This window comes from Sinohyriopsis cumingii, unplaced genomic scaffold, assembly GCF_028554795.1.
Source record: "Sinohyriopsis cumingii isolate HCF-2022 unplaced genomic scaffold, ASM2855479v2 utg000127l, whole genome shotgun sequence".
Taxonomy (NCBI): Eukaryota; Metazoa; Mollusca; class Bivalvia; order Unionida; family Unionidae; genus Sinohyriopsis; species Sinohyriopsis cumingii.
This window is the reverse complement of record NW_028315871.1, coordinates 3502874-3529070: the sequence shown is the minus strand read 5'-3', so window position 1 is coordinate 3529070 and position 26197 is coordinate 3502874. Positions and strand designations below refer to the sequence as shown.

The 26197-nt window shown below is 39.4% G+C and overlaps 1 protein-coding gene across 1 annotated transcript in view; it reads right to left on the bottom strand.

Annotated features, from left to right (window-relative positions):
- The window catches only part of LOC149774853 (hemicentin-1-like), a 159359-nt gene that overhangs the window by 115277 nt on the left and 17885 nt on the right, over positions 1–26197 (bottom strand). Inside the window, exon 4 of the mRNA XM_089944663.1 lies at positions 1952–2314. Coding sequence (XP_089800789.1) covers positions 1952–2314 — 363 coding nt within the window. The remainder of the gene's footprint in view (positions 1–1951; positions 2315–26197) is intronic.

Genomic DNA, 26197 nt, shown 5'->3' with positions numbered 1-26197 from the left:
ATATTTGATCCATGTAACCTGTCCGTATGTCTGTTGAATGTTAGCTCTGTCCATCACTGTTCCGTAGGAGGAATAAAGTCAGTCCCCAAGGAGGCAAGGTAGAGGGAGTTCCAAAACTTATGAGTCATGTGGTGGTGACTTGGATGCCAAAGCTGTTTCTGAGTGAGGCAACGTCCAGTGATTCGTGGCTAAAGGGAAAGCTGAATTATCTCCCTTGTTCCCGTAAAGATTCACACTGAGGAAAAAGTCAGCATGCAGACTGGTGACATCTTTGGTCTGAACTGTGCTTTTACACTTTGTTAAATTTTACAAATTTTGATGTGTTTCACTCTTTTCTGCTACTTATAGTAAGAGTATAGACTTGTAATCTTGAACTCTGCATTTACTCCTGTAGAATTATAGCCTATTAGTCCACTTATACAAGTGTAGCAGGAACATATGTTTTATAATTTTATAGTCATGTTTTAATTAGGCAGAAATAGGCATTTTATTATTTTATGTAGTTAATGTTTATTATTGAGTGAAATAGTCATCAGTTGCAATTAGTGTTATTCTCAGTTTACACATATTTAGCCATTTAGGTAACCATGAACCAGGATTACCTGTTAAGAGTTTTGTTCACTGAGCAATGCAACTACCCTGATTGCTGGTCATGCTAGGTTGTTCTTTTGTATGACAAGTGGTAAACAACCTTCTGATTGGTTAGTTTGCTACTTGTCTGGAAAAACAACAAAGTATGAACAGCATATTAGTGGTCAGTCCATTAGAGTTTCTTGTGCTTGCAAGGATGTAAATTGGCCTTTGTCCCATATGATAAGGTAAATATATTTATAACATGATTAATGTAATAGTTTATTTTATATGTACTCTGCATATTTCTCGGGAATGCATGTTGATGTATTTTAGTACATTTTAATAGGTTATCAACCTGCATTTTATTATTAGTATATCGTTCTGTCCATACCTTGTTTGTCTGTCTGTCTGTTCCCTACTTTTGCCCTAAACACTGACTGTTGTTTAGGTTTAGTTGATCCACTTTCTCTCTAGATGGATAATTAATAAATATATGGAGTTGTAACTTATTCGTATTGAATGTACTGTAAAGAGAATCAATGTAAACATACAGAACAATAATGCACTGATGACGATATTATTTATTATTGTAGTAAATGTAGTTTTTATTGTATTTGTAGCGTTTATGTTACAAAGCAAAGAGAAATGTCTCAATCTCCACCTATGAACCCAGTACGGCATAATAAATCCAATACTGAACAAAACACTGGACTTGTATTTTCTCACCAATGAGTGGAAGGCAAGTGCGGTAACACAAGTGTCATATAATCTTGTTATATTAGCTCTGCTTTTAAGTATAAAATAGTCTTGTGTTGTCAGACCTGTCATAAAAACTAGACAATCTCTGAATCTGAATAAAATTACATACCTCATCTATAAAACATCTCAAGTATTCTAGCTAAACCAATTCACCTCTAGAATCTGTTTTTCAAAGATTGTTAATGCCTCACCTTTTTTGTATACCATAATCAGACTACTTTTGCTCTTTATGAAGCAGGATTGACCAATAAGTTATGAACGATCAAAATATTTTCTTCATTCATACCTTCTTAGTCAATCATATTGCTATTCCAATCATACAAATAATAGATGTGCTCCAAATAGATTGAATTTCTTTTACTGGAGAAATTTCCAGCAAAGAAAATGTATCATTTTGCTGGGTCAACATACATTTGACGCATAATTTTGCCTCACAAAATAGTTTAACATATAATGCACATTGTTATACTCACTTGTTGATTACAATTAAGTTGCATCATGAATACACACAGGCATCAGAGATAAGTAAAATTTAATTTCCACATTATAAAAAACAAAAAGTATGCATCTATTGAGAACCCTACATGCTACTAATATAAACTTGAATAAATGTACCTACACACAATATTAAGTTGAGCCTCTCTTGACCTTGAAAAATTTCCTCTGTTGGTTTCATCCCGTGCTTCACAGTATATATACATATTTTGATAAGACCTGCTACCCATCAGTGTAAGTGTACTGTGAGATATGTTTACTGACAAGTCAACCTCTGGTTTCGGGCCTGGTGTGGAAACAGACTGATCCTGGATCAGTATTGGGGATTGATTCTCTGATCTTTTGTACCAGTTAAACAAGGCACGTGGTCGGCTGCCATTAGGGGATGTATCACATCGAAAATCTGTATTGGATCCATCTAGTACAGGCACTGGTGTAACTAGCACTTGACCATTTCCATCTGTTAGCTGTGCAGAAGATACTGGAACTGTAAAAAGGAACACAAAATGACAATGAAAATTAATTCAACTCTTGTATTCAAAACAATTCATAAAGGTGTATAACTTTCATCAGTTTTTGTTTCCTTTTCTCCATCTGATTCAATAATATGTTTTACTGAATAACACAAAATGTATGTGCACTCCATGTTTAATAATCTCTGTGAAAAAGATCTGTAGGGTAGTACGGAGAGTATTCAACAACAGGTGATAATGATTTGTCCATGTATGTGACACGAGATGAACTTGCTGAACTAATGAGTATCACTGGGGTTGACCAGGATGAAGTTGTTGTTTTTCAGGATCAACAAGGACAGTTAAAGACGAGCAATATTAAGTGGATGGATATTAGCCTGTGAATTTTATGTGTAACAAATGATAACATTGTCATATTTACTGATGGCAGAAAAATCAAAGCCTTGAATGTATCAATTGCAGCGACTCGCAAAGTGATCCATAAAGATGCTGTTAAAGCCAGCAATAAACTGGTGAACCCAGCATGAGAAGAAACAGAATTGCTAATTTGAGAACCAAAATTAGCCGATGACATTGCAGTAAAGAAGTACATGGACGACAATGACAAATTGATAGCTGACTCGTTTATACCAATGAGAGATAGATTAACTTTATTGTGATCAGATCGTCATGTTTGCGAGCCATGTCAGAAACTATCGGATTCTTTGTGAAGTTGACTATGGTTTCTTTGGAAGCCCAATACTCATCAGCTCACTGACATTAGCTCACAACTCTATGATCTAATCAACCTTGAAACCTCAATTAAAATGATCAACAAAACGTTTGCAGAAATATCAGCATGAATTAAAGGATTTGATGGAAAGACAAACAAGTTTAAAACAATAAAATAATATACAGAATAGAGTACATGATATTAATGAAGAGCTCAGTTGAATAACAGCAGTAGCTAATGGAGTTAGCTGGAGACTGGTAGCTATGAGATTCGATGAAAAGATTACAGAAATAAATCCTAAGATTACAGATATAAATACTAAAATTGATAATCTGAACACTAGAATAGATGCTATACAAAATAATATAAGGAGTGCATTTGTAATTGATTCAAATATCATCAGATCTGGCCGATTTAAAAGATCTATCCCAATCGGTAAGGAGGAGTTTATCAATGGATATTTTAGAATATCAACCTCATATCTTTCTTTATGAAAAAGAGGATTATGATGATAAAATGTTTCGAAATAAAACATATATAGCAGGCCTTGGAATAGCCTTTGTCATGGATGGGGTTGGGTAAACCAATTTCCATCCCCACAAAACTCTATCATTGCAGGACAGATAATTTGCAAGAGAGAATCAAATCATAAACATTTATAAGAGTAACATCAGATGTATTACCTGTTTAGGCTCGAATAAACAGTAACACAATAAAGAGTGAAAACAGCAAGCTTTGTGAAATTTAACAAATAATTTATTTCCCTGGGAAAATGCTATAAAAATGACAAAGAAAAAAATAATAAGAACTTACATTTTAAGAATCAAATCCAAAAATATTCCAAGATTAATCCACGAATAAAATTTTAGAAGTCCTAATATTGAAATGTTCTAATGAAATGAAGTTCGAGTCCCGACGAAGAATCCAAGATGGAAGGCGATGACGTATGCTGTATCATGTATTGTGTTGTGGTCTACAGTTCCTTATAGAAACACAAGAAGTAACACTTTGGTGTTGAAAATCCGAATACATTTTTTTTAGAAATGTCTTTGTTCAAGAATTCTGTATGAGCCCACAAATATTCCAGAGAAATGAATTAATCTTTTAGAATCCAAATAATCTAAAGAAAAATTAATTATATAACTCGAAAACTGACACAACAAAAAGAAACTACTTGACATCAAGTGTTTTATGCCCAGACTGAGAGATCTCTAAGCATCACTATTAAAACTAATGCGCAAAACAGATGCCCCGATGAGGGTCAACTTTCTGGAATCCTCGAGAAGCATTCGCACCTACAAGCACGTAGTCCTAGTATGACCTTGACAAAAACCAATCATTTTACTCTAAGAATAAGAAGAAGAAAAAAAGTTGTTTACTTCTCACAGTGATTTTCTGAATTAAGGTCGGGAACTAGGTCAACATATTACAATGATCGGTGTTTACGATCAAACTCTAAGGTAAAACTAATTTCTGGTAAATATTCTAGTAAACAGAACTACACTATTTTGACATGTAATGAAACTAAAACTAAAAAGCTTTTAAAACTTACAAACAATTAAATTAAGTAAAATATAAATTAAATCAAATATACATAACATTACCGAAATACGCACGAGAACATCACTTGCCGAGTTCGGATTAAAACAGGCGGATGACCGGCAAGTCGAGATGAAACCCTACCCTTTGCCCCAAATGAAACAACAAGTTGAAAGAGAAGAGATCGAGCAGATGATTGCTCTGGGAGTAATCGAGTCTGCCAATTCTCCGTATAGCTCTCCTTTAGTCTTAGTGCAGAAGAACGATGGCACACATCTGTTTTGTGTAGAATAGCGGAAGCTGAATCTCGTGACGCAATTTCAAGTCGAAATGCTACCTGACTCAGAACATAGTTTCACTTCTGTCTCAAAAGCGAAATATTTTCAAAGTTGGATTTGTCCAAGGGCTACTGGCAAATTCCTGTAAGGAAGGAGGATAGGGAAAAGCTCAGTTTGCTACTCCCGATGGGACATACCAATGGTTAGTCATGCCGTTTGGAGTCCAGAATTCGCCCAGCATCTTCACTAGAATGATGTGGAAGTTGTTGGAGCCCTTGCAAGATAGGAGTGTTCACAACTTCATGGATGATCTCTTGCTAGCCATAGAGATGTGGGGTGAGCACCTCACTCTGCTTGCAGACATTTTAGAGCAGCAACATCAGGCGGGACTGACGGATCGCCCTTCCAAATGTCACCTTGGGTTCCGGACGTTGGACTATTTGGGACACACCCTGAGTCAAGGCACACTGTTCACTGAGAAGTCGAACATGGAGAGCTGTGAAACACTGAATGTCCAACCAAGAAAACTAAGGTGACATAATGCCTGGGATTGGCCAGGTATTACCGGATGTATGTGGTCAATTTCAGTGCGATTGCAGGGCTGTTGTCTGACCTGACAAGGAAACGGACCCCCAAGTAAAGTTATTTGGACGGATACGTGTTAGAATGCTTTCCTAACGCTGAAGGTTAGGTTGACATCTGACGTTGTTGTTTGTCTACCAGGTCTGTCCAAAGACTTTGTGCTCTGCACTGGCGCACGTGACACAGGCCTGAGATCAGTATTACTGCAAGAGTACGAGGGGACGCTTTTTCTTGTCGCATTCAGCACTCGGAAACTGCCTGCTACCGAGAAGAACTACTCCATATAGGAGAGAGAATTCATTAGAATCGTGTTCCACATATCATGGTTCAAGCGGTACTTATACGGGTGGAAGTTCATATTGGAGACCGACCACCAACTCCTCACCTATCTCAAAGCAAATGTAATATCAATAAGTCACTGGGCGACTCTTGTGGTGCCGGCTTTTGCACCTCCAAAATTCAAAAAGCAGAATGGGAGAGTGGAGAACCAGAAAGGAGGGTACACAAGGCTGCTACATGCCATGGCTTTAAAGTAGAATAATTAAATATATATCATGAGATAACAAGGACTTTAGCCATATAATGCTCAGATTAATGTGAATTAACTTTGATTCTTACATTACCAAATTGGCAAATTAAATAGATCTAATCGAATTTTGAAATGCAGCTCTATTCTTTCACCCCAAACATCCTGCATCATTACAATTATCTACATGTGGCTTATGGTTCAATTTTTTGTCATAGTCTGTGAAAAACTTAAGTTGGCAGATTTGAAAAAATATAAAATCAGAACAAATACATAATAAGCTGTTATTATGATTCTTACACTGTTGAAATGCTGACTCAGGTCATTTTTTAACAGTATTTTTAAACAAATCATCTCCATCAGTTGCTGCCAGTCTTGGTTTATGTTCTAATTCTTCTGCAACATTTTAGGTCTTTTATGTTTAATTGCTCCATATCTTGTGTTTTTTTTTTAACTTTTAATACTGTGTTTGTTTAGATTAATGTTCGTATCCTCTAAAACAAATGTTTTATGTATGCATAGTGTTAGTGTTTCATGTATTGTATATCTTATGAACCTTTGCCACCCCAGTTGTTGTTGTCTACATGTTTTATATCCAACTATATGACGAAACTGTTAAATCTCAACCTGACAGGATTTATAAGCTTCAGAAAAGGATGTGACAGTAGACATTATTTTAGATGCATCTATTGATAATTCATCAAAAGCATCATTTGCACAACTAAAATGGTTTACATGATGTGAAAGGATTAATTTTGAAAATAATTACTATTACTTGCTTTCTTGTGTCCCCAGATGGCCGAGTAGTCTAAGGCACTCGATTTTACATATCACCGACATCTCACCTCTTTCCCTGTGTCTAGTTCATGCAGGCATCGTGGGTATAAGAGAAAGCTTGCCTGTAGCTTCCCATGGATCAGTGGTTCTCCCTGAGATTTTGTCAGGTTTTTCTTCCTCCACCAGATATACTGGCTACATGTATGGCTTTTCAAAATGGTGTTAAACCCAATACAACAACTTGCTTTTTTACTAACTCCTATATCACGAAACATCAATGTGGGGTTTAGTTTAGCCCCCGATTCACAAATGACCACTGTCAAATTCAATATTTCTTCTAAAAAGCACCTGACTTTGATGACATTATCAAGTGCCTCCTTCAAGGTTCCCACTCTCACATATTTTGGTTGAATGAAGCCTCTTAACTTATCTACTTCCTCCTTGATCATGCCTAGTACCAGATCCCTGGCTACTCTCAGGCTGGTCACTTGACTTGTCACAAAGTCTTTGGTAACTGGATACCTCCATTCATGTTCAAGCCTTTCCACCATGTAGGCAGCATCCACCTTCCAGTACCAACTGTCTTTCAAGTTGTTAAATAAATCCATTGCCATCTTCACTTATTCAATGTTTAATGGTGTGAATGATGAACGCTTCCTCTATAATTGTCAAGCATGGATGTGAAGGAAAACATCCATTACACTCACTTCACACATTATCTACTATCCACACACGGGGAAAAAATACTATTCACACACGGGAAGAAGAAAAAACAAACCCAAAATATACTATAAAAAAAACCAATATCTACAAAGCACACACGGGAAGGAGAAAAAACAAAACCAAAATATACTGTCCACACACGGGAAGGAGAAAAAACAAACCCAAGATATACCATAAAAAATCCCAGTATCTACTATCCAAACAAACGTACGCGAACGTTTACAAACCCAAAAATCTACTATCCACACAAACTAATGGTAACTCATACCAAAACACATGCACACGCACACACACGCACACACACGCGCCCGCACACAATTAAATCAGCAAAAGATTCGTAATCACACCGCTCCAAATATTCACCAATTTGCAATTTGACTAGTCTCTTTTCTAGAGATCTTGGTAGCCTTGAGAAAGGCTGTTTTTTTTTGTTTTTTTTTGGAACTTCATATGCATAAGCTTAATGGTGACAACTCCCAGTGCGAGCACCACAGACACAATGCCGACTCCAATCATTGTCCAAATTGATTGTTGTTGTTGCAAGCGCAGACAGGGCTTGAGTGGCTTCGCTATCCCAGTCCTCCATCTGAGGGATAATGAAGGCTCACATGTGGATGTTGTGATCACTGAGGTTCCCACTCCTGCCTTTGCTCTCCAATTCCACGTCCCAATTTTCTATCTGGGGAACACAGGTCTGGTGGCGGTAGTGGCTGTGGTGCTTTCTCAGGGGCGGTGTCCTCACCATAGATTTGACTTTGCTGGTCTGTCTCACTGTCTCAGGATGAGGTGAGGTGAGATAGGTCGTTTCTTTTACTCCTCTTCTTTCTTTTTCTTCTACTCCTCTTCTTTTTCAACTCAGGCACTCTCCTGGATTGCCTCCATGGATAGCTCATCCAACAGGCACTGGGCGTACTCCAGGTGCATCTGAAGTTCCAGAAGATTGTTTAGTCTGATGCTCATTCTTCATAGTTCATGAATCAATGATTGGTAGCCAGACTGACGTGCGGACCCTTTATATTCGTCAAGCTCGATCGAGAAGGAAAACACCCCCTGCTACAAATACTTACAAGACCCAATCAATCAATCAATTAAAGGATTTAAGTTGCCTATGCAACTAGTGCTTTTGCGACTGGTTAAGTCTCGAAGGTCGAGATTTTCAACTGATCAAGACTGTAGGAATGGAGCCATTACAGTCCCGCATTTATGTGCGAATGTCGCACTTTTTAATTCATGAACAAGTCCAAGACCCATATTATCACAAAAAAACAAACATGTAACGCACGGACCTAAAGGAAACATTAACTCACTTTTTACTTACAAACGCGAACTACAAACAAAAACACACAATTTATTTGCCAAGTCCCGGAAATGAAGTGTTTATAGACACATGTCTAACAAAGTCATACAAAAGAAGTACTTATAGACACACTTCTATTTTTTCTAACTTACTAACATACCATTGGCAATTGAATTAGTATCTCTTTTCTAGAGTATTGGGGTAGCCCTGAAAATGGCTGCTTTTTGTGGACAGAGAGTTATGACAATCATTTATCGTCTAAGTTTGTGTTCCCCAATGGTGACAGGCTTTCCCACAGGATAAGGTCTGCTTCTTCAGAAAGAGAACGAGAACTCTTCCATGTTTACACTGCAGTTGACATATCCTCTCTGGTTTCTGTTGCTGCTGTTCTCTCTGCATCTGTAGTTATCCATCCATTCTTCTTTTTCTTTCTTGATTTCCTCTCTGAAAAGCTCTTCTATCAAGTCTTTAGTCACTTTCAACATTCAGACATTCTTTATCTCTTCAGGCTTCGGTATCAGACTTTGCCTGACACGATGTCAATTCACATAAGCATCGTTCAGCTTGGCTAGTCTTAACACATCTTCATATGAGGATGAGTCAGCAACGGATGGTCAGACTGGAAACATCCCTACACTGTTTATAGTCGGAATGCTATGATAGTTTGATTTGAGGTTGAGGGATAGAGAAGTCAAAAAGCATGTATCATCATAAAAATTAAAAAACAAATGCCAGACACATTTTTCAAAACACATTTTTTATTCAAATAAATAATAACCAGTAACTAACAATCAACAATAAAACTATTTTTGACAAGGCTGACAACGTTGTGACGTCAAGCTAGACTTCCACTGATGCAAGTTATTGGGCCATTACATCTCCTAGCTAAAGACAGTAAATAACCATAATGGTCACAAAACCATTGATCTACTTTGTCATCGTTTCTAGAAGAGTGACAATCAAAATAAGTTACTAAATGTTCTAAAGAAAATCCAAGACTGCACTGATGAAGAAAATAAAAACAATATTGTCCACACACCATGGAATCTGTGCCTTGTAATTTCACACTATTTAATCGTGTCGTCTAGGCACTTCTTCTCATAATGTCGATGAGGTCGACTTCCAAAGGTGGCAATCCAAATGAATCAAAATACTCAACACTAGCCTCTTTAGGAAAGTAGACAACTACCCAGTGGGTTCCTGGGAGATGACTGTCGTCCATGTTGATGACATAAGCTTGATGGTCTTGAGGTTTGCGATGAGGCAGTTCATCTTTAGCACACACAAGATTCCAAGAAGCAGTGTACAAAATGTGGTTCAAAAGGTAATAAAGTTCCCAGGTATCCATTTTTTGTGTTGTTTTCTAATTGTTTTTGTCTTCACAGGTTATGATATGTTATCAATTCAATCCGATCTTTCTGTTTGAAAATCTCTGATAAGTAACCGTTTTTTCATTTCATCTCCGCACTCTGGAGCCAAGACAGCTTCGATGTGAGGGATGTCTAGAGTCATCAATGGAGGAGAGGAACGTTCATGCAAGTCTTTATACCACTGATGCAACACGGCTTCTTCCGAGATGAGACTCCAAGCTTCGTCCAGCTATTCGTCCGATGTTTCTTCTTGACTCAGCATCATACATTTATCCTGTTGAATTTGACTGGGATGATCGTTCTGACTTCCATAGCAATCATTCTTGATCAATTCTGTAATTGTTGCTGCCAGGTGTTTGGCAAAACAGGAGACTAGATGTTGTTCTTGTTCTGGCCATCTGGACTTCACTATGTTCTCTTTGTCTTCCATGGTATCCTCCCATTCCACTTCCATAGATTCTCCATAATTCAAAGAGGGATTACAGACTTCCATTGCTTCTAATAGTCTAGAATGACTTTTCTCAAACTGTTGATTTCTATGGTATTATCAAATTCGGCATACAAGATGTTCACTGCCTCATCCAGCTTTTCTTTAAACTGAAGTTCAGATTGTATAGGGTGAAAATGTCCCTCATCACTGCCTTGGTCTGGAGTGAAATCAAAAGCCCACAAAGCATATCCTCCTGCATAATCCTCATACGTAATGCCGTGACTGGTGTTGGTCACTAATTGTCCTGTAGCTTCATACAGGGACAAGTACGATCTCAAGTAATTCTTCTTGTCACCAAATGTAGGTTCGAAGGGCCTGGTACACAAGGTCTTGCCATCTCGGCTGACTTTGATTTTGGACACACTGAAGTTCTGAAAGTTGAAAGGATTTTCATCAGAGGTTCCGTTGAAGGCTGAATTAACGACCATACCAAGGATTAAATACTTGGGTAACTGCCATTGAAACAGATGATTTTTTATCATGGATCACAGTTCAGCGGGAATGGTGAAAGTGTTCACTTCCACACATCGTATCATATACTTGGCGGTCGTTCTGGTCAAAGAGTGACTGATGTCGTTTCCCACATTAGGTAACACTTCCATGAGTCGTACGTAGGGTCTAGCTTCCTCGATGTAGGTTTTGCAATTGGAAGAAGTATCATTAGTCAACAAGTGGAATGTGGAACTGCTGCGATTGAGTCTCAGGCGGATATCCACACCATTCAGCAAATACTTCTCTTGCAACCACTTGTCCAAATGAAAACGATCCATCAGTTCTAAACTATGGCTTCCAGCAATTTTGTCTTTACAGGTTTACAGGCTATAAACCCCGCATTGATGTTATCATGGTTTTTAAACTTGCCTGTCTGGTCAGGTTTCTGTACCACGCAGGCATCCAGATGAGTGTCCTTGGCCTATATTCAGTACGTCAAGAGATTTTCCAGGTATGCTCGATAAGGGTCAGTATCCATGCTACTGTTGATCAGTTTGTTATTCAAGTATAGATCCACTGAGTTGAACAAGGAATGCATGAAATTGTTGACGAGAGCTCGTATCTCATCACCATCTAGATCCGTATTGTCGGAGTCTACAACTTTCACGTTGAAGTAAAAGTAACTGCTATTCAGATCGATGTTATCTTTGGGCAGTCCTTTGATTTCAAATTCGATGGGGGCTGAGTCCTTGAGAGAGAAAACAGGATGAAATTTGACCCATTGGGATTTTTGCATCGTCGTAATGATGGGATAGCAAATAAATTCAGTGCTGACTTGAAACAGGCGCAAGACTCTCGGTGCATCATTTGTTTGTCTGTATGATTTAATAATCAAAAACGTCTAAGTCTCAAACGGTTCTTCTTTTCTTAGTGTTTCTAGCTTTATGAGTATGAAGGTTCTGAAGGGGTGTTTTCTTCATCGTCTCTTTCTGCCTTGTCCTTGCTGTGGCACTAGGGAAGCAGGAGTGGCCAACACGGTAGCGCCCAAGGCATTTATTGGCGTTTCTCATCGACCCAAAATGTCTTTGCCTGTTTGCAACAAGACATTTTTGCCTGCTCTCAAGAAAGCTTATTTAGGGTTTTGTTTGTAGATGATGATATTTTTGACAAATTCTTTGCCGTGTGTCAATGCGGCATCTTTTAAGGTGTGCGATCCTTGTGTAACCATCGATTTCAAGACAGGGGCCAACGAATGAAAGACCGATTTTAATATATCTCCTGAACCATGTCCTCGTTGTCAACCAACTCTTTGGTACATTGGATACATGACTTACGAGTCGTTAGAGAATCTTTTCCTGATAATGGCGTTTCATTGTGACTTTCCCTTTGGAGATCTCCTTTTATAGCAATGTTGACAGTGTCAAAATAATACTTATTGTATGGGGAATAGTGAGGAGCTACAAATCTGCAGTTAATGTGATAGGTGTTTCAACCTTCCTCATCAGCGGTCATGGCAAAATCTACTTTGGAAGGAAAATACACAGGAACGGTACGGAGGTGTGTCCCACCACGATGTACTCCACCACATTGGAGTACACAAAGATTAAATTGAGTCATTGGTTTAGTTCTACAAGGGAACGAACAAACCTCTAAAATTCTATATTGCAATTGATCTTCGACTTGAAATTCGGAGTCATTTTTGTGTCTCCAACTAAAATTTCAAACAAATCACGATTAAAACTGATGGACAACATTTGGGTGTCCAGAAATTTCATTAGTAGGTGACAAGCCACTTTATGGTACTCAAGGGTAACACTTTTTTTTAACTCTGGTCAGGGCTTTGCCAAACATGTCATCGAACTTGGAAGCAACTGTGTCCACCAAATGTTGACTGCTAAAATAATAGCCTGCCAGAATTTTCAATGAGAAGATGGTGAATGATGGATTGTTTGCAAGACTTTTTATACCTGAAAACCCTATTTCATTCATGACATGTTGCAATTGTTCGTTCATAATTTCGACCTCAAAAGTGTTTTGAGATTCACTGATGTTCTGAATTTGTGTATGGTGAATAATTTCCACCAAAGCCATTTCACAATGGGCTTAGTGATCCAATTGGATGTCCTGGGGTAATCTCACCATGCAACAACACAAAGTATTGTAGGGAAACTGCTCCACTGAACTGTCACTGGGCAAAGTTAAGTAAAATTGGTTGCTGTTATTCATAATTCCAGAGTTCTCCTGCTGTCCAAGGGGTCACTGGAAGTCAGAGGAGTGTCTCCACCCAAACTGTTGTTGTTGTTGGTGTGGTGACTGGCGTTGGGTACAAGACTCCCGTTGTTTCCGTTCGAGGAGTATTTCAGGGAAGAATTGGGAACAAGGTAACCAATGGAACTGGTCAGTAAAATGGTCCACAATTGTTTGTTGCAAACTCAAATTGGTAATGGCCACACCCATGATACAATACACCACAAAGATTTGGCAGAAAAAGATGATTTGCGTTTTAGGCACACATTCTCCACACCACACCTATAAAGGTTGTTTTTGAAGATCTTGCAAAGGAGAACTCGATGAAGGAGTGGTCACGTTGGTAGCGGTAACTGAGGCTGTGTGGAAGGGCATGATGGTCACTGAATTTTATAGTCAAGAATCAAAACTGGGAGGATATCCTATCCAACATACTATGACTTCTTTGACACAGCATTTTCCCACTTTATGGGTTCTTCATTCGAAAATGCTTTCGATGTTGTACACTTCGTCTTCTTTTTTGGTTACGCATTGTAACTCGGGCAAGTAAAACGTTCATTTCAACACTTACCCGTTCATGTCTTCCAATTTATAGACAGCTGGATGATGACCACGTCCTCGTCCATTGACACGAACAATTCGCTGGTCCAGTTGGGCAAGTAAACATTGTCGAATGAGCATTTGGTTTTGCCAATGCGTACCCAATCTCCTGCTGCCAACACTCCACTTTTCTTGGGAACAGCCACCATCAGGGCTATACCAAACAGGAGCTCAAAAACGAGCACGTCATTGTCGGGAGTCACTTCTTGGGGGGCACATCCAATGATCCAATGGTAAGATTGGTTGTACGCTTGAGCCAAGTGCGATAAGACGTCAGTGTACTTAAGAGTGTGGTGATGCGTAAAATATATCCACTTGTGTTCTTTCAAGGTGCGTTGAAAACGTTCCACGATACTGGCTTTGGTTTCGGGATTCTTGGTGGTGAAAAAAAATGAATGTCTCCTTTCTTTAATTCTTTTTGGAAAGCTTGGTTATAAAATTTGGCGCCTTTGTCATTTGCCATCAAAAAGGGTGACGACCACTTTGTTTTAACACCAGTTTGAGGGCTCGCACTAATTCACTGTTCGATTTAGAAGTCAATGGCACGACACAGGCAAATTTGGAAAAGACGTCGATGAAACAAAATAAACATTTGTAGCCACGATTTTAGGTGGCCAAATGAGAGACATCGGCTAAATCGGCTTGCTATTGATGATCTACGTCTGGAAAGTTTGCGTTGAATGGGTCTGTGCAAAGTGTACGTGGCTTGTTCTTGCAACCATCCTTGCACCTGAGGTAAACGGAGACTTTTCGGATGGATTTTGGCAGCATGATACAATTTCTGAACTCCTCCGTAACCTGCAGGATGGGATGGATCACAGTAAATGCTTGATAGCACCTTCTAAAGTTTTAATAATTCACTCTCTCTTAGCTGATGCTACTTTGGATGGGGCGAGATGGTGGTTTAGAAATGGCTTTGCGTGTCCAATGTGCCATGGGAGTAGAAGTAGATGGAATGGCTTTTGTCTTCCTTTCTTTTCTCACTTCTGGTTTCCCTAATTTCTTTTCCACCTCTTCTTCCTCAGGCATTCATGGGTCTGCGTCTGTCTTGACCTCTGGGTAGTGGTGATGGTGCTACTAGTGGCCTTTTCATCAAGACCTTAAAATCTTTCAGAGTGGGAAGAGCTGTTTTGTCTAAAGCTTTCTGGTGAAAGAGTTGTAGTCGTTGTAACAGTTGCCCGTACCTTTGCGATTTTTCTGTTTCGGACAAATCGTTGCAATCCACCAATGACTGCAATTCGTATTGTAACTGGGACATCCCGAACAAATGAGGATTGGGGGGCAAATGTGGGTCCATTGTACTTGCCAACAATGGCATTCCATCCATTGTTTGTACGGCACTAAAGCCAGTTTTCATCCTTCCATTCGATTTCAATGGTCATATCTGAAATTATTGGACTCCAGAGGTCACTTTTATCTTCTTTGTCCTTTTGATCCTGCTCCCATGAGTCCTCCCATCATTGTTCCCAATACTCCTTTCAGCATGGGTCCTAAAAACAGAGGCAAAATTCCTCCGCGTTGTACCAACATCTTCTTTTGACCAATGAGTATATTCTTTTGAACCATTTGGCGAAGAAAGTGACGATGTTTGGCTAAGCATTTTATATGGTGTTTAGACAAAGGGATCGTACCTTTCAAGACATTCAAACAACATTCACACATGGTATCGATGACGTCTTTTGGAGGCTGGTTGAATGAGTTTTTTTCTCGCATGGTTGGAATAACTTTTGACAGGACGGACAACATGTCTCAGTCTTTGACTAAATGAGGGGGCAGTCCTTTCCTTTTCTTTTCTTTGGGGTTTAAAGAGGGATGACTTCTGGAGGTGACATCTTTGGGTGTTCAGGAGCACAAAGACACTGATTCCCATTCTTTGCCTCAGGTCTTTTTTTACCCTGAAACGCGTTGCCACAGATTGTCTTTACATCGTATCAACTTCATGGCAGGCATCACGTTTCGTGGAGGTGTTCGCAATGGACTAAATTGGGACAGTTCTTGCTTGGAAAAATCCAGTAAACTCTGTAACATGCCCGATCTCTCTTGAACTTTGATTTTGGGAGCAGGTACTTCAGGTATCACCACTGGAGAAGTTCTTGGAGACGTGGGTTTCCACTGTTTCATGAACTGAGGAAGAACAGGTGTCAAATTGGGTTTTTCAGGCATCACCAAGAACGGAGAAGTGGAAGAACCTGGGCTACCGGAGACACAGTCACCATCACTGCAGGTCTTGGTTTGCGAATGTAAGGTTGCTTCCTGGCCAAAGTGTCTCTTCTGGGTAGAAGCTGTTTTCGGGGGGGGGGGTCTTTATTCTGGAGACTTTTCTTTTACTTTTTCTGTGGGCTTTCCTCTTTCTGGGGTTGTGACCTGGTCTTGACACCATTGTTCTTTTTCATCTTTGGGGTTTGTTTGGCTTTTCGTTTGGAGTGGCTTTTTCTTGGGGAACTTTTGGGGGCATTAGGATCCCATTGTAAGAGGGAGCGAATGATGACACCTCCTAGAGAACCACTACCTCCAGGTTTCAAAATGATTTGCTTTTTGGTTTGAATGTTGATGCAAGGATCAGCCAGTTGCGTCAAGGCTACTTTGTTTCTCTCAAAAAGGCGTTTTGTTTGATGAGGAATGTGAATGATGCCTTGAAGTAACTGATGTGCTGTCACCATGAACCATTGTAAGACTTCTAAGACTGGCTTCTAAGACACGAGCACATATTTGTGGATTTGTTTTTGCGACTGATGCCGTACAAGGCTGGAATCAATTTGACGGGAAGATGAGACTGGAGGGACGTCATGTTGATGCTGTTTGAGACAGATCCAAAGTGTCCGAGGTTTTTATAGATTGTTTGTTAAGTCGATGACAAGGACGTGTACATGACAGGCCCCCCCCCACCCCCGTCTTGACACCAGTGGTGAAACAGATGGGTACAAAATTGCAAATAATCGGGGGGTGGATTTTTAATCGACAAGTAAATAAGCATGTGGGGATTGAGTGGCATCATCGTACGCATGAGTCAACCAAGGTGTTCCTAACTGTTTGGCTAAGACTTGCACTTTTGATTTATTCCTAGGGTTTTCAAAGAAGACCACGTAATAAACATTGAAACTGGTGGTGTGATAGACTTTACTTTGTTGAAATAAATTTTGAGTAATATAAATGACACTGGCATTATGATGATGCCCTTTGCGCGTAAACCAGTTTTAATTTCTTCATCGTCTTCTCCTAACATGTCGTCGAAAATGACCAGATGGGTTTGACTGGGGTCAGACACGATACCGTCGTTTTCATCAGGAACGCCTCCCAAAAACACGATGTAATTGCCTTTAATTTCTCGCAGGAGGCTGTACACCAATTGCCACTCTTTGTAACACCACATAATCTGTTGAGTAAGACGATCGATAAAATGATGTTTATGTTCGATCAAACGTTCGACAATTTCGGTTTTGCCTGAACCACTAAGTCCTGCAATTAACATGTTAAAGGGCTGCCGAAGATATAAAGCATCCCAACTGGCATGATTTAAGTGTTCGTCAATGACTTTGAAAGTGGAGGAGGAGGAAGCTGAAATAGCAGAGGTAGCCATAGTGCAGGGAATGTCACTTTTGACATGAAAACAGACAAGACAAGAGTTTTTATACCTTTTTGCAGAACACGTTTATTGCAAGTTAAAATGGAACAACATGAAAGACAAATATACATAAAAAGCCAAATGGTTAAGTACAGCAATAAGAAACACATCAAATCTATCAAAGTGGAATATAAACAAGTCACTTTACAACATTGTTTTGGTAACCAAGGTGTCCTGGGGACTGTGTAATGTTATTACAGTCTCTACATTGTGTACAGTCACACACGTGTCCTGAAGGGAGTGGTTGTCCTTGATGATGGGTTCTTCCAGCACTGTCACTAACACACGTTTAAAAGTTGCTTGTTTCAATGAACGTTTGAATTGAGGATCACATCTCTTGGGCATAATTGGTCACTTTTTTGGTCCAAGCCTCGAAACCTACATTTTTCCAGTCATGTACATATGTCCAGTGAGGGTGTAAGTCATAAGCTACACACACATCGTCATACACATCTTCAGTACCTAAAAGTTGACCAATCTTTTTTTCCCGCATAGGTCGAGAAGTATCCAGATGAAAATGCAAGGCTTTTAACGAAATGAATTTCTCGTGACCATTTACAGGGCCTACTTTCATGTTTTATTTGGTGGCAAGTACTGTTCGTAAATATGCCACAAGAATCGTCTGGTAATGAAATCCCAGAAAGGAAATCACTAAGACACACACCACATGTCAACCCCAATTCAAGGGATACATTTCTCGTAATAAGTGTTGGTAATCCTCCACTGTCTGAATAGTGTCATTAATTTCCTTCCATGGAATATGTTGTATCACTTCTAATAAAGGCCGTGGCAAGGTAGCAAATTTTTATACCCTCTTTGGTGTATGGTAATAAGTGTACTTTTTGAACAGCATCGGTTTTATTTTAGTTTGGTAATCCTCTAACTCGTCCATTGGAATTAGGTGTATTAGGATCACCTTGTAAGGAGAATGGATGGCATCCAAAACATTATGAATCTCATGCAATTTATCAACGTCTGACCAATTGAACGCTTTGAAATGAATCAGTGTTCTTTTAACCTTCAGGTGCCAGTGGTTCCAAAACCAGTGACGTGACGGATGAAATTGTTCTTTACGTTCACTTGTAGTTTAACCAGCTCTTGGTAAATGTGTCCTCTCAAGTCCACAGGCAATCAATGATTGTTCTCAAGCATGTTCCAGGTAGCCGAATCTTTTTTTGATCCCACTGGTGTAGTGACACCCCACAATTGAAGACTTTATCCCCTTCGCCCAAGTAGAAAAATCCGGCTCTGGCAATTTCTTCGAGGGTCGGTCCTCCCAGATATTTAGGCCATTTTACTTGGAAGGTTTGGAATCGACTTTCAAAGTTGCAGTATTCAGGCAAACGCACAGGGAATGAATATTTGTCTTTCACTGGCTCATTTCGATGAGGGTACAGTGAAATCCACAGGAGTTTGCTCATTTTTTTGTAGATATAGTGGTAGGAGTAGTAACAGTAGTTATAGCAAAGTTCCCATGATGCTTTACTGTATCACTTGGGTCACATCGTACGGTATCGCTCTCATCTGAAGGCACAGCACTGCACTCCACTTGAGAATTACCGAACTTAAATGATGTCTGTTTAAAAGGATTCATCTTTCTCGCTTGGTCTTGGTAGTTACATGTACAATGAACTATCAGTATTGGAAGTTGTCCCTTTTTATATGGCGACCAATATCGACATGACCATATGGTAGAGTGAATTGTTTGGGAAGCCGCACTCGCTTCTGGTACATGATTTGATACACTTTTTAAAGGCCTATTGACAATTTGTTGTGTGGGTAAACATACAATCATGTGCAGCTCGTAGTGGTCACTATAGTTTCCATCCTGTCCAGACTGCAAAGCTTCTTTCAATACGCCAAAGTTTACCACTCAACTGGTGCGACAATTGAGAGTCAATCCTTTCACTTTACACTCGGTATGCACTTCTTATGGGTCCTGGTATTTGTAGCTGTAATGTTTTGGTCCGCCACTAGCAAAACTTAGAATCTTGTCGTCGGGATGCTCGTCTGTCCAGGCTCCTAAACGGTCTCCTTTGATGTCAGGGTGATGGTGACCCAGGCGATCGATGTAGATGTAACTGTCCATGTCAAAGTACAGGACGTGATTTCCTAACAGTTCTAAAGCTTCGTACAAATTTAAGCGAGCATGGGCTGTCACGTAGGCCGCAGTGATGACATTTCCAAATTCATCGACTTCTACAAAGTCCAGTTCTTCCACGCAATTAACTAAGATCAAATCCTCATGAAGGACGTCCATGTGTTTCATGTATTTGTTTTTGTCATGAATCATGTAGAAGTAGCAGGAAGGTTCAGACAAATATTCCGTCTTTGGTAAACACGGTCGTTAGTGCCATTTTAACCCACAAGAAATTTAACATCACTTTGGCAAACGATTGCCTTCCCTCGTTTTTTTCCACGTGGTCTAAAGTGATGCCTTCCTGCTCCCAGTATTTTTCTTTGAATTTATTGTAGTCCTCGGGAGTGTGGTACCAGGAAGGATAACCGCTGTTTCTGGTGTTGGGTCACCCTTGTGGTATTTGAAAGTGGTAAATGTCGTACACTTATAACAGTTGGTAGCCCAGATCCAGAGCTTCAAACAAGTCCACGCTGACCCACGTTCCCTTCAAAGTGCGTTCTTCCTGGGTGTGTTGACAAGGTCGGTCTTGGTTGCACGTTTCTGCACAAGTACAGCACAAAGGAAACATCTGGTTTCTTTGGCAATGGTGAGGTAAAACAGGATGGTAAATGTCCATTGGAGGCAAGACTTTAAATATAATCAATCCTTCGTATTGTCAAATGTTGTCCTGGTACATGTGTTCCGTCAGCAATTGTGAGTGCCCTGCGGAAAAGTGATGATATTTGCACACGTAAGGATACAGCAAACACACGTCCAAGTATTTGATTTCTTCTCCTTTCTCCTCATCAGCGTGGTACAGCAAACAGGTGGTAATCGTACATCCTCTGTAAAAACTATCCCATGGATTTAAAAGGTCCACCAACTTGTAACTTTCCACGACGTGTTTAATATCAGGATTGGTTATCAAACGGTGATCGTAATCATGTTCCCACATTTCCACCACTTCGTATCCTTGCTGTTCTAACTTAAACCACTGCTGACAAATGGCCTCGTACAAATATTTCATGGTCCATTGTAAGAACTGATTTTTGGTGCCAAGTTGAGGATAGTAAAGGGGACATCCGTGAAATAAACATCCCTTAAACTCTCAGCCATCCACCGAATACTTTCTGATGGTCTTTTCACCTCCTCTATTTCGGGCATGTTTTATCCATTTGTCATGTAGCCAGCATAGGGCTTTGACCAAGTATTGACGTTTGACAAAATTAGTCGTCTGAGAGCTTATGATAGCCAAGGTGTTCTCATGCATGAATCATTGGCGGTACACTAAGGAACACACTTTGGCAATGGTGCAGGCTTCTTTCAAAGGATCGATCCCTCCATGCTCCATGAATATTTCTTGAAATTTTCCATATTAACATATAATAAAATATCCACGTCAAAAGAACAATACTTTAGCATTTCTTCCTGAAAGTCGAAGGGGTCCAACAAGCGAGTCTGGTACCAATCAGAGAAAACTTCTTGTTGTTCGGTATACATGATGTCCGGATCGTAGTAGTGAGCCTCAGGCAAATGGGGTAGAACGGCATGTTGATTGGCTTCGGTACTGAAAAGGTGCGGAAATAGCCTCTGGACATTTGTGTCATTCCAAATGTTTTAGGCATTCGACTCTATGGTATGGCCAAGTAACTCATGGAATCTTTAAACTGTACATATTCCACTTCATGGAAATGATTTTGACTTTAGGAACACTTTAGGATGTTCGGTACTTTGTTCTGTATAGTATCTCAAAATAAACTGTCCATAGTATCCCGAGCAATTGTGAGCCATTACCATGGCATGACGATGACAACTTCCGTAATGTCTGATGTCCTCTTGGCTCCACGTCTCGTTGATGGGATCTAAGGTCCATTGGGCGAAATCGGCTAGCGTGTTCGGTCCTTGAAATATTTTTTCATGTCTTCCTGGAATCTTGCTACATTGAGGGCAATGACTAAAGACAGGCTCTTGGATGCACTTCACATACGCTCCATAAGCCAAAGAAATTAGGAATGTGAATGCCTGTCTCTTGCATGCATTCAAAATCGATAAAGATGAAATTCCCTTCCTTCTGGTCATCATCTAGCTCATGATGTTTGGAATGGTCGTTTTAAATGTAGCATTCGTGTTCCAAGTCCACAATTTGGTGACACATGTGACATCGTTTCTTTCCTGAACATACACGTGCCTTGATGGCTTTTCCATCGGTGATGTGAAACTTTTCACTGGATTGTTGTATGTGTTGAATCTTGTCGATGACTTTGGAAGGTGACAGTTCTGACGGGCTGCTAAACTCGATCTAAACAGGGGACTTCAAACTCTCATGATGAATGGAAAGTCTCAGGCGATCGTCTTTTCTGCTTCACATTGTCGCTTCAATGTGGTTAGCAAAGAATCCCACACCATGGTGATGAACCCTTTTGCTTTCTCCAGCGGTAGGTCAGACTTGAAATCTTTAAACTTCACCGTGTACGTGAAAGCCGTGATTCTAAATTTTCTAGAGGAGCGTTTTTCCATCTCTTGAATGTGGTAGTACTTTTCAGGGTATACTGGTGGTGGTGAACTTTGGTTGGGTGCAGAATCTCTGGGTCTGGATTCTGGCTCACACATTTCATTTTCAAAATCACTGGCATGAATTTGCGCCAAAACTTCAGCTACTGTGCGAGGCGATATCGTGTTTCTGCCTCTTACTTTCTTCTCCTTTCTCCAAGACATTATGTGATCCTTTCATATTGACTGCAAAAAGTAAAATAACTACATATTAAAAGCCACAGTCCCGTATATATTAATGTGAGACCAGTGTATATATAACGGGTTAGTCTTCCCTTCCAGTATTTCTTTCTACTCTCAAACTGACCAGAACAATGGAAGAGCCAACACAGATCAAACTTCTGATCAGAGCTTTGCGAGGTGTCATACAAAGGTTTCCTTCAGACAAGCCGACGTACTACTTCTGCTCCTTTCTAGATAAAATTCAAGATATTTGCTATTTCTGTAAGAAGAAAGGACATTGGTCTTCAGAGTGTCCAGACCGTCAAAAAAGCAAAACAGGTGTCAGAAGAGACAAAAGTCAAGATACCTCTTATCATTGTCAAGAGAAAGGACACTGGTTTTCAGAATGCCCTAAGAAACAACAGGAGCAGGAGGAAGAGAGGGGTTCCGAACAGGAAAAAGAGGTACCCTCCCCAAAGGAAAAACCTAGACACGTCCCGAAAGAGAAAAAAAGAAGAGGAGGAGAAAGCGAAGAGGAAGAAAAACCTGTGAAAGTGAAGAAATTCAAAAAACAGAGAGAGTGAACAAAGACACTGAAGAAGCCTATGAACTTTTTAAAGTGTTGTGTTGTGAATTGGATTGTAAAATTTGTACCAGAATAGACCAGATATAAAACGTAAGTGTCTCTTGGTTTTGATTTTTTTGAATATGGATCAACACTCATGCACTCTCACACACATACATCATGGGCAAAAAAAGGGAGTTTCAGTTTTAATTGATTCTGGCAAAATGAATAGTATCTCTTTTCGAGAGAAGTGGGTGGCCCTGAAAAGGACCTTTGGGTATTTGTTATTTTTAAAGAAAAAACAACTCAGGAACGGGAAGTAATCAGCTTTGACTGCCTTAAGCTTTTGCCATGGCCAAGGCCTACTTCTGGACTGGCTCCTATCAATGATGAGTTGGTAGAAATCACTAGGGGTGGTATCGCAAGCGTAGTAAAAGGGTTGGCTTGTTTGGCTCGGGAAGGTCTTTTTCTCTTGGGTCGTATTAAAGAAGTCTGATAAATTTGTTTCACACTCCTTAACTCTGCCAAAATATCTAAGAGTACCATTACCGTTTGACTTTCAATGTCCTCCTTCTCTCTTAGACCTGGTTTCTTCTCTGCTGCTTCTTCTTCCTGTCGTTTCGTTCTTGCTTCTTCTTCTCGCTGTTGCTGCTGAAGGAGAAAAGCTTGTTCTGCTTCTTTCTGCTGTTGTAAAAATTTCTCCAATTCTTCTTTCTGTCTCTGTTTAAAATCCTTGACGTGTGGTAAAGAAGGAGAAGGTGGCAAAGGTGCTGGTACCGGAACAAATTCTTGCGAAGAAGAGAAAAAAATCGACTAAATCCCAATTAAAATCGACCTCTTCTGGAAGTAGGACTCTGTTGCCATGGCTGGTGCACCCCAATCCATTGTCTTCTTAGTTTCCATCATGTTTGAAAACTCTGTCGCAAGGATTCACAGCGCACAGACACTATCGCACCTATATAGGGACTGTGACATCACAGTCAGCTCTCTTTGGATTGGAAGACAGACTCCACACTGTGAATGAATTTTGTAACACGTGTGAGGATAAATAACTGCAGTTCACTGCATTCCCTTCACTTGTTCTCGTCACAAGATGTGGACAAATGTAGAGTCATCTACTCTTGTATCGTCAATGATGTTTCGCACGGATTTACCCATGTATGTCACATCATCATGGTCAATTATCCAGATCACCAATACAAGCGTTCTGGAAAAAAAAGAATTTACGTGGAGAGACAAGGCTGTTTGATGAGAGTTCTCATCTACGGTCCAGAAGTCAGAAGAAGTTTGAGGAAGAGAAGACCTATGTGATGCCATCTGTGTTAATGGAATCATGTTAACAAAAAAACCAAAGGCCCTTTTCAGGACCACTCATATGCCTCGAAAAGATATGCTTTCTTGCCTAAAATTTTGTTATAGTCGATTGTATAGTTGTTTGTGTTTGTATCTTGTGTGTGTTATATATATGTATATGTCCCGCCAAAACATTCTAGGGTTTTTGCGGCTCTTTGGTCCCGATTGAGGTCAGCCCCTTGCTACACTGTTACCAATCTTCAGTACTGTGATGTCATCTTACCTGTTCCATTCCTACTGTCCATATATAACCCAAACCTTTTGTCCGTATATAGTCCCAAGGTGTTTTTGACTGAGATTTACATTGTCCGTATAAATCTTGTCCATATATCATCCCAGGGGGTCCTGTAATTTATTTTCCCATTATCCGTATATTGTGCCCCTTCACTACTGATACTATTATTTGTATTAAAATATTAATTCTGCCTTTTATTATCAAGCATTCTTCTATAGGAATCCAGGGATAGCACTTTCCGTTCTGTGTGGTGTACCTTTGTAATTCTCTCTCTCTCTCTCTATCTATATATATATATATATGTGTGTGTGTGTGTGTCTGTGTGTGTGCATATGTGTGAATATATGTATATCTGTGTATAAGTGTATGTGTGTGTATCTGTCTTATGTTTCACTAATCTTTATACACACACAGACATGTCCAACAAACAGATGTATGTAACTGCTTTTAATTGTTTGGTAAAGGAATAAAATGAATGAGCAAAAGTGATGTTTTGTTGGTTTTCTAAAAATAACTAGTCACTATATGTATTCACTGATGAAAAAACTTTACAACTAAACCAACATCCCAGTGTAGAAAAGACTCCCGTTTGTCTCTGTTTTGGGCAATATTATATGTACCCAGTGGAGCAAAACTAATCACTTTTTAAACATATTGTGGTTGCACGTATAATAGTGTATCCCAAGTTGTATGTGAGTGCGTTTTATAGTTTGGGTTGTGCAATAACTAAGCCCTGTGAAAGTTCTACTCAAAACCAAAATTAAGAAAAGAGATCAAGATTAAAATTTGATCAATGAATGTCAGGGGTCAACACAGTTCGACTTTAAAATGAAATATTTTCTGCTGGATAAAACAAATGGATACATTCATTATATATCTGTATGCAGAAGACACGTTGTACAGTTGAGATTAAAAAGAGACTTGGAGGCTAAATCGGGTTATAAGTGTATTTTTAGCTATAACACTGCCAATAGCGCAGGCATTGCTATCTTGTTTAGAAATAATTTCGAACTGAAACATATATGTTGGTCAGGGCAGATATGTTCTTTTAGATATATCATTAATGGAACGAGACTACTGAATCTGTGTGGTCATAATAAGGATAATGCTGTCAGTTTTTTAGGGATTTGGAGAGCTGTCAGTCCTTAGTGTAGAATATTTACCTGGCAACAGGTAAACCTAGTGAAACAAAGTAGAGTGGACTATTTTTTAACCTCCGTGGACATTTTTTCAAATCATAATTGATGCATTTATTCCTGGCTATAAAACAGATTATTCAGCAATAAAACTAAAATTATCAATATCCGCAGTTTGTGAAAAGATGTATATCTAACACAGTACTATTGTGAAGGCAATAAGAAAAACCCACTCCATGTGAAATTAATATGCAATGATCAATTGTATTTTGAAATTCTTAAAATTATTAAAAGATCAGAATCCATTAGCTCTTTTCAAACTAACGCAAAACAGGAGAAATAAAATTTAAAGAAAATCGAAGCTGAAATACTTACATACTTTAGTGAATCAAAATTAAAAAAACACTATTATGAAGGAACTGAACAAAATGCAAGCAGATTTAGAAAGAGGTGGAAGGTGCAATGCTAATATCGAAAACAAGGTAGCATGAGTCTTGTGAAAAAACTCTAAACATTTCCTTAACCTTAAATAGAATAATTACATAAACAAAACAATAAGAAACTCAACCATGGAAGAATGGT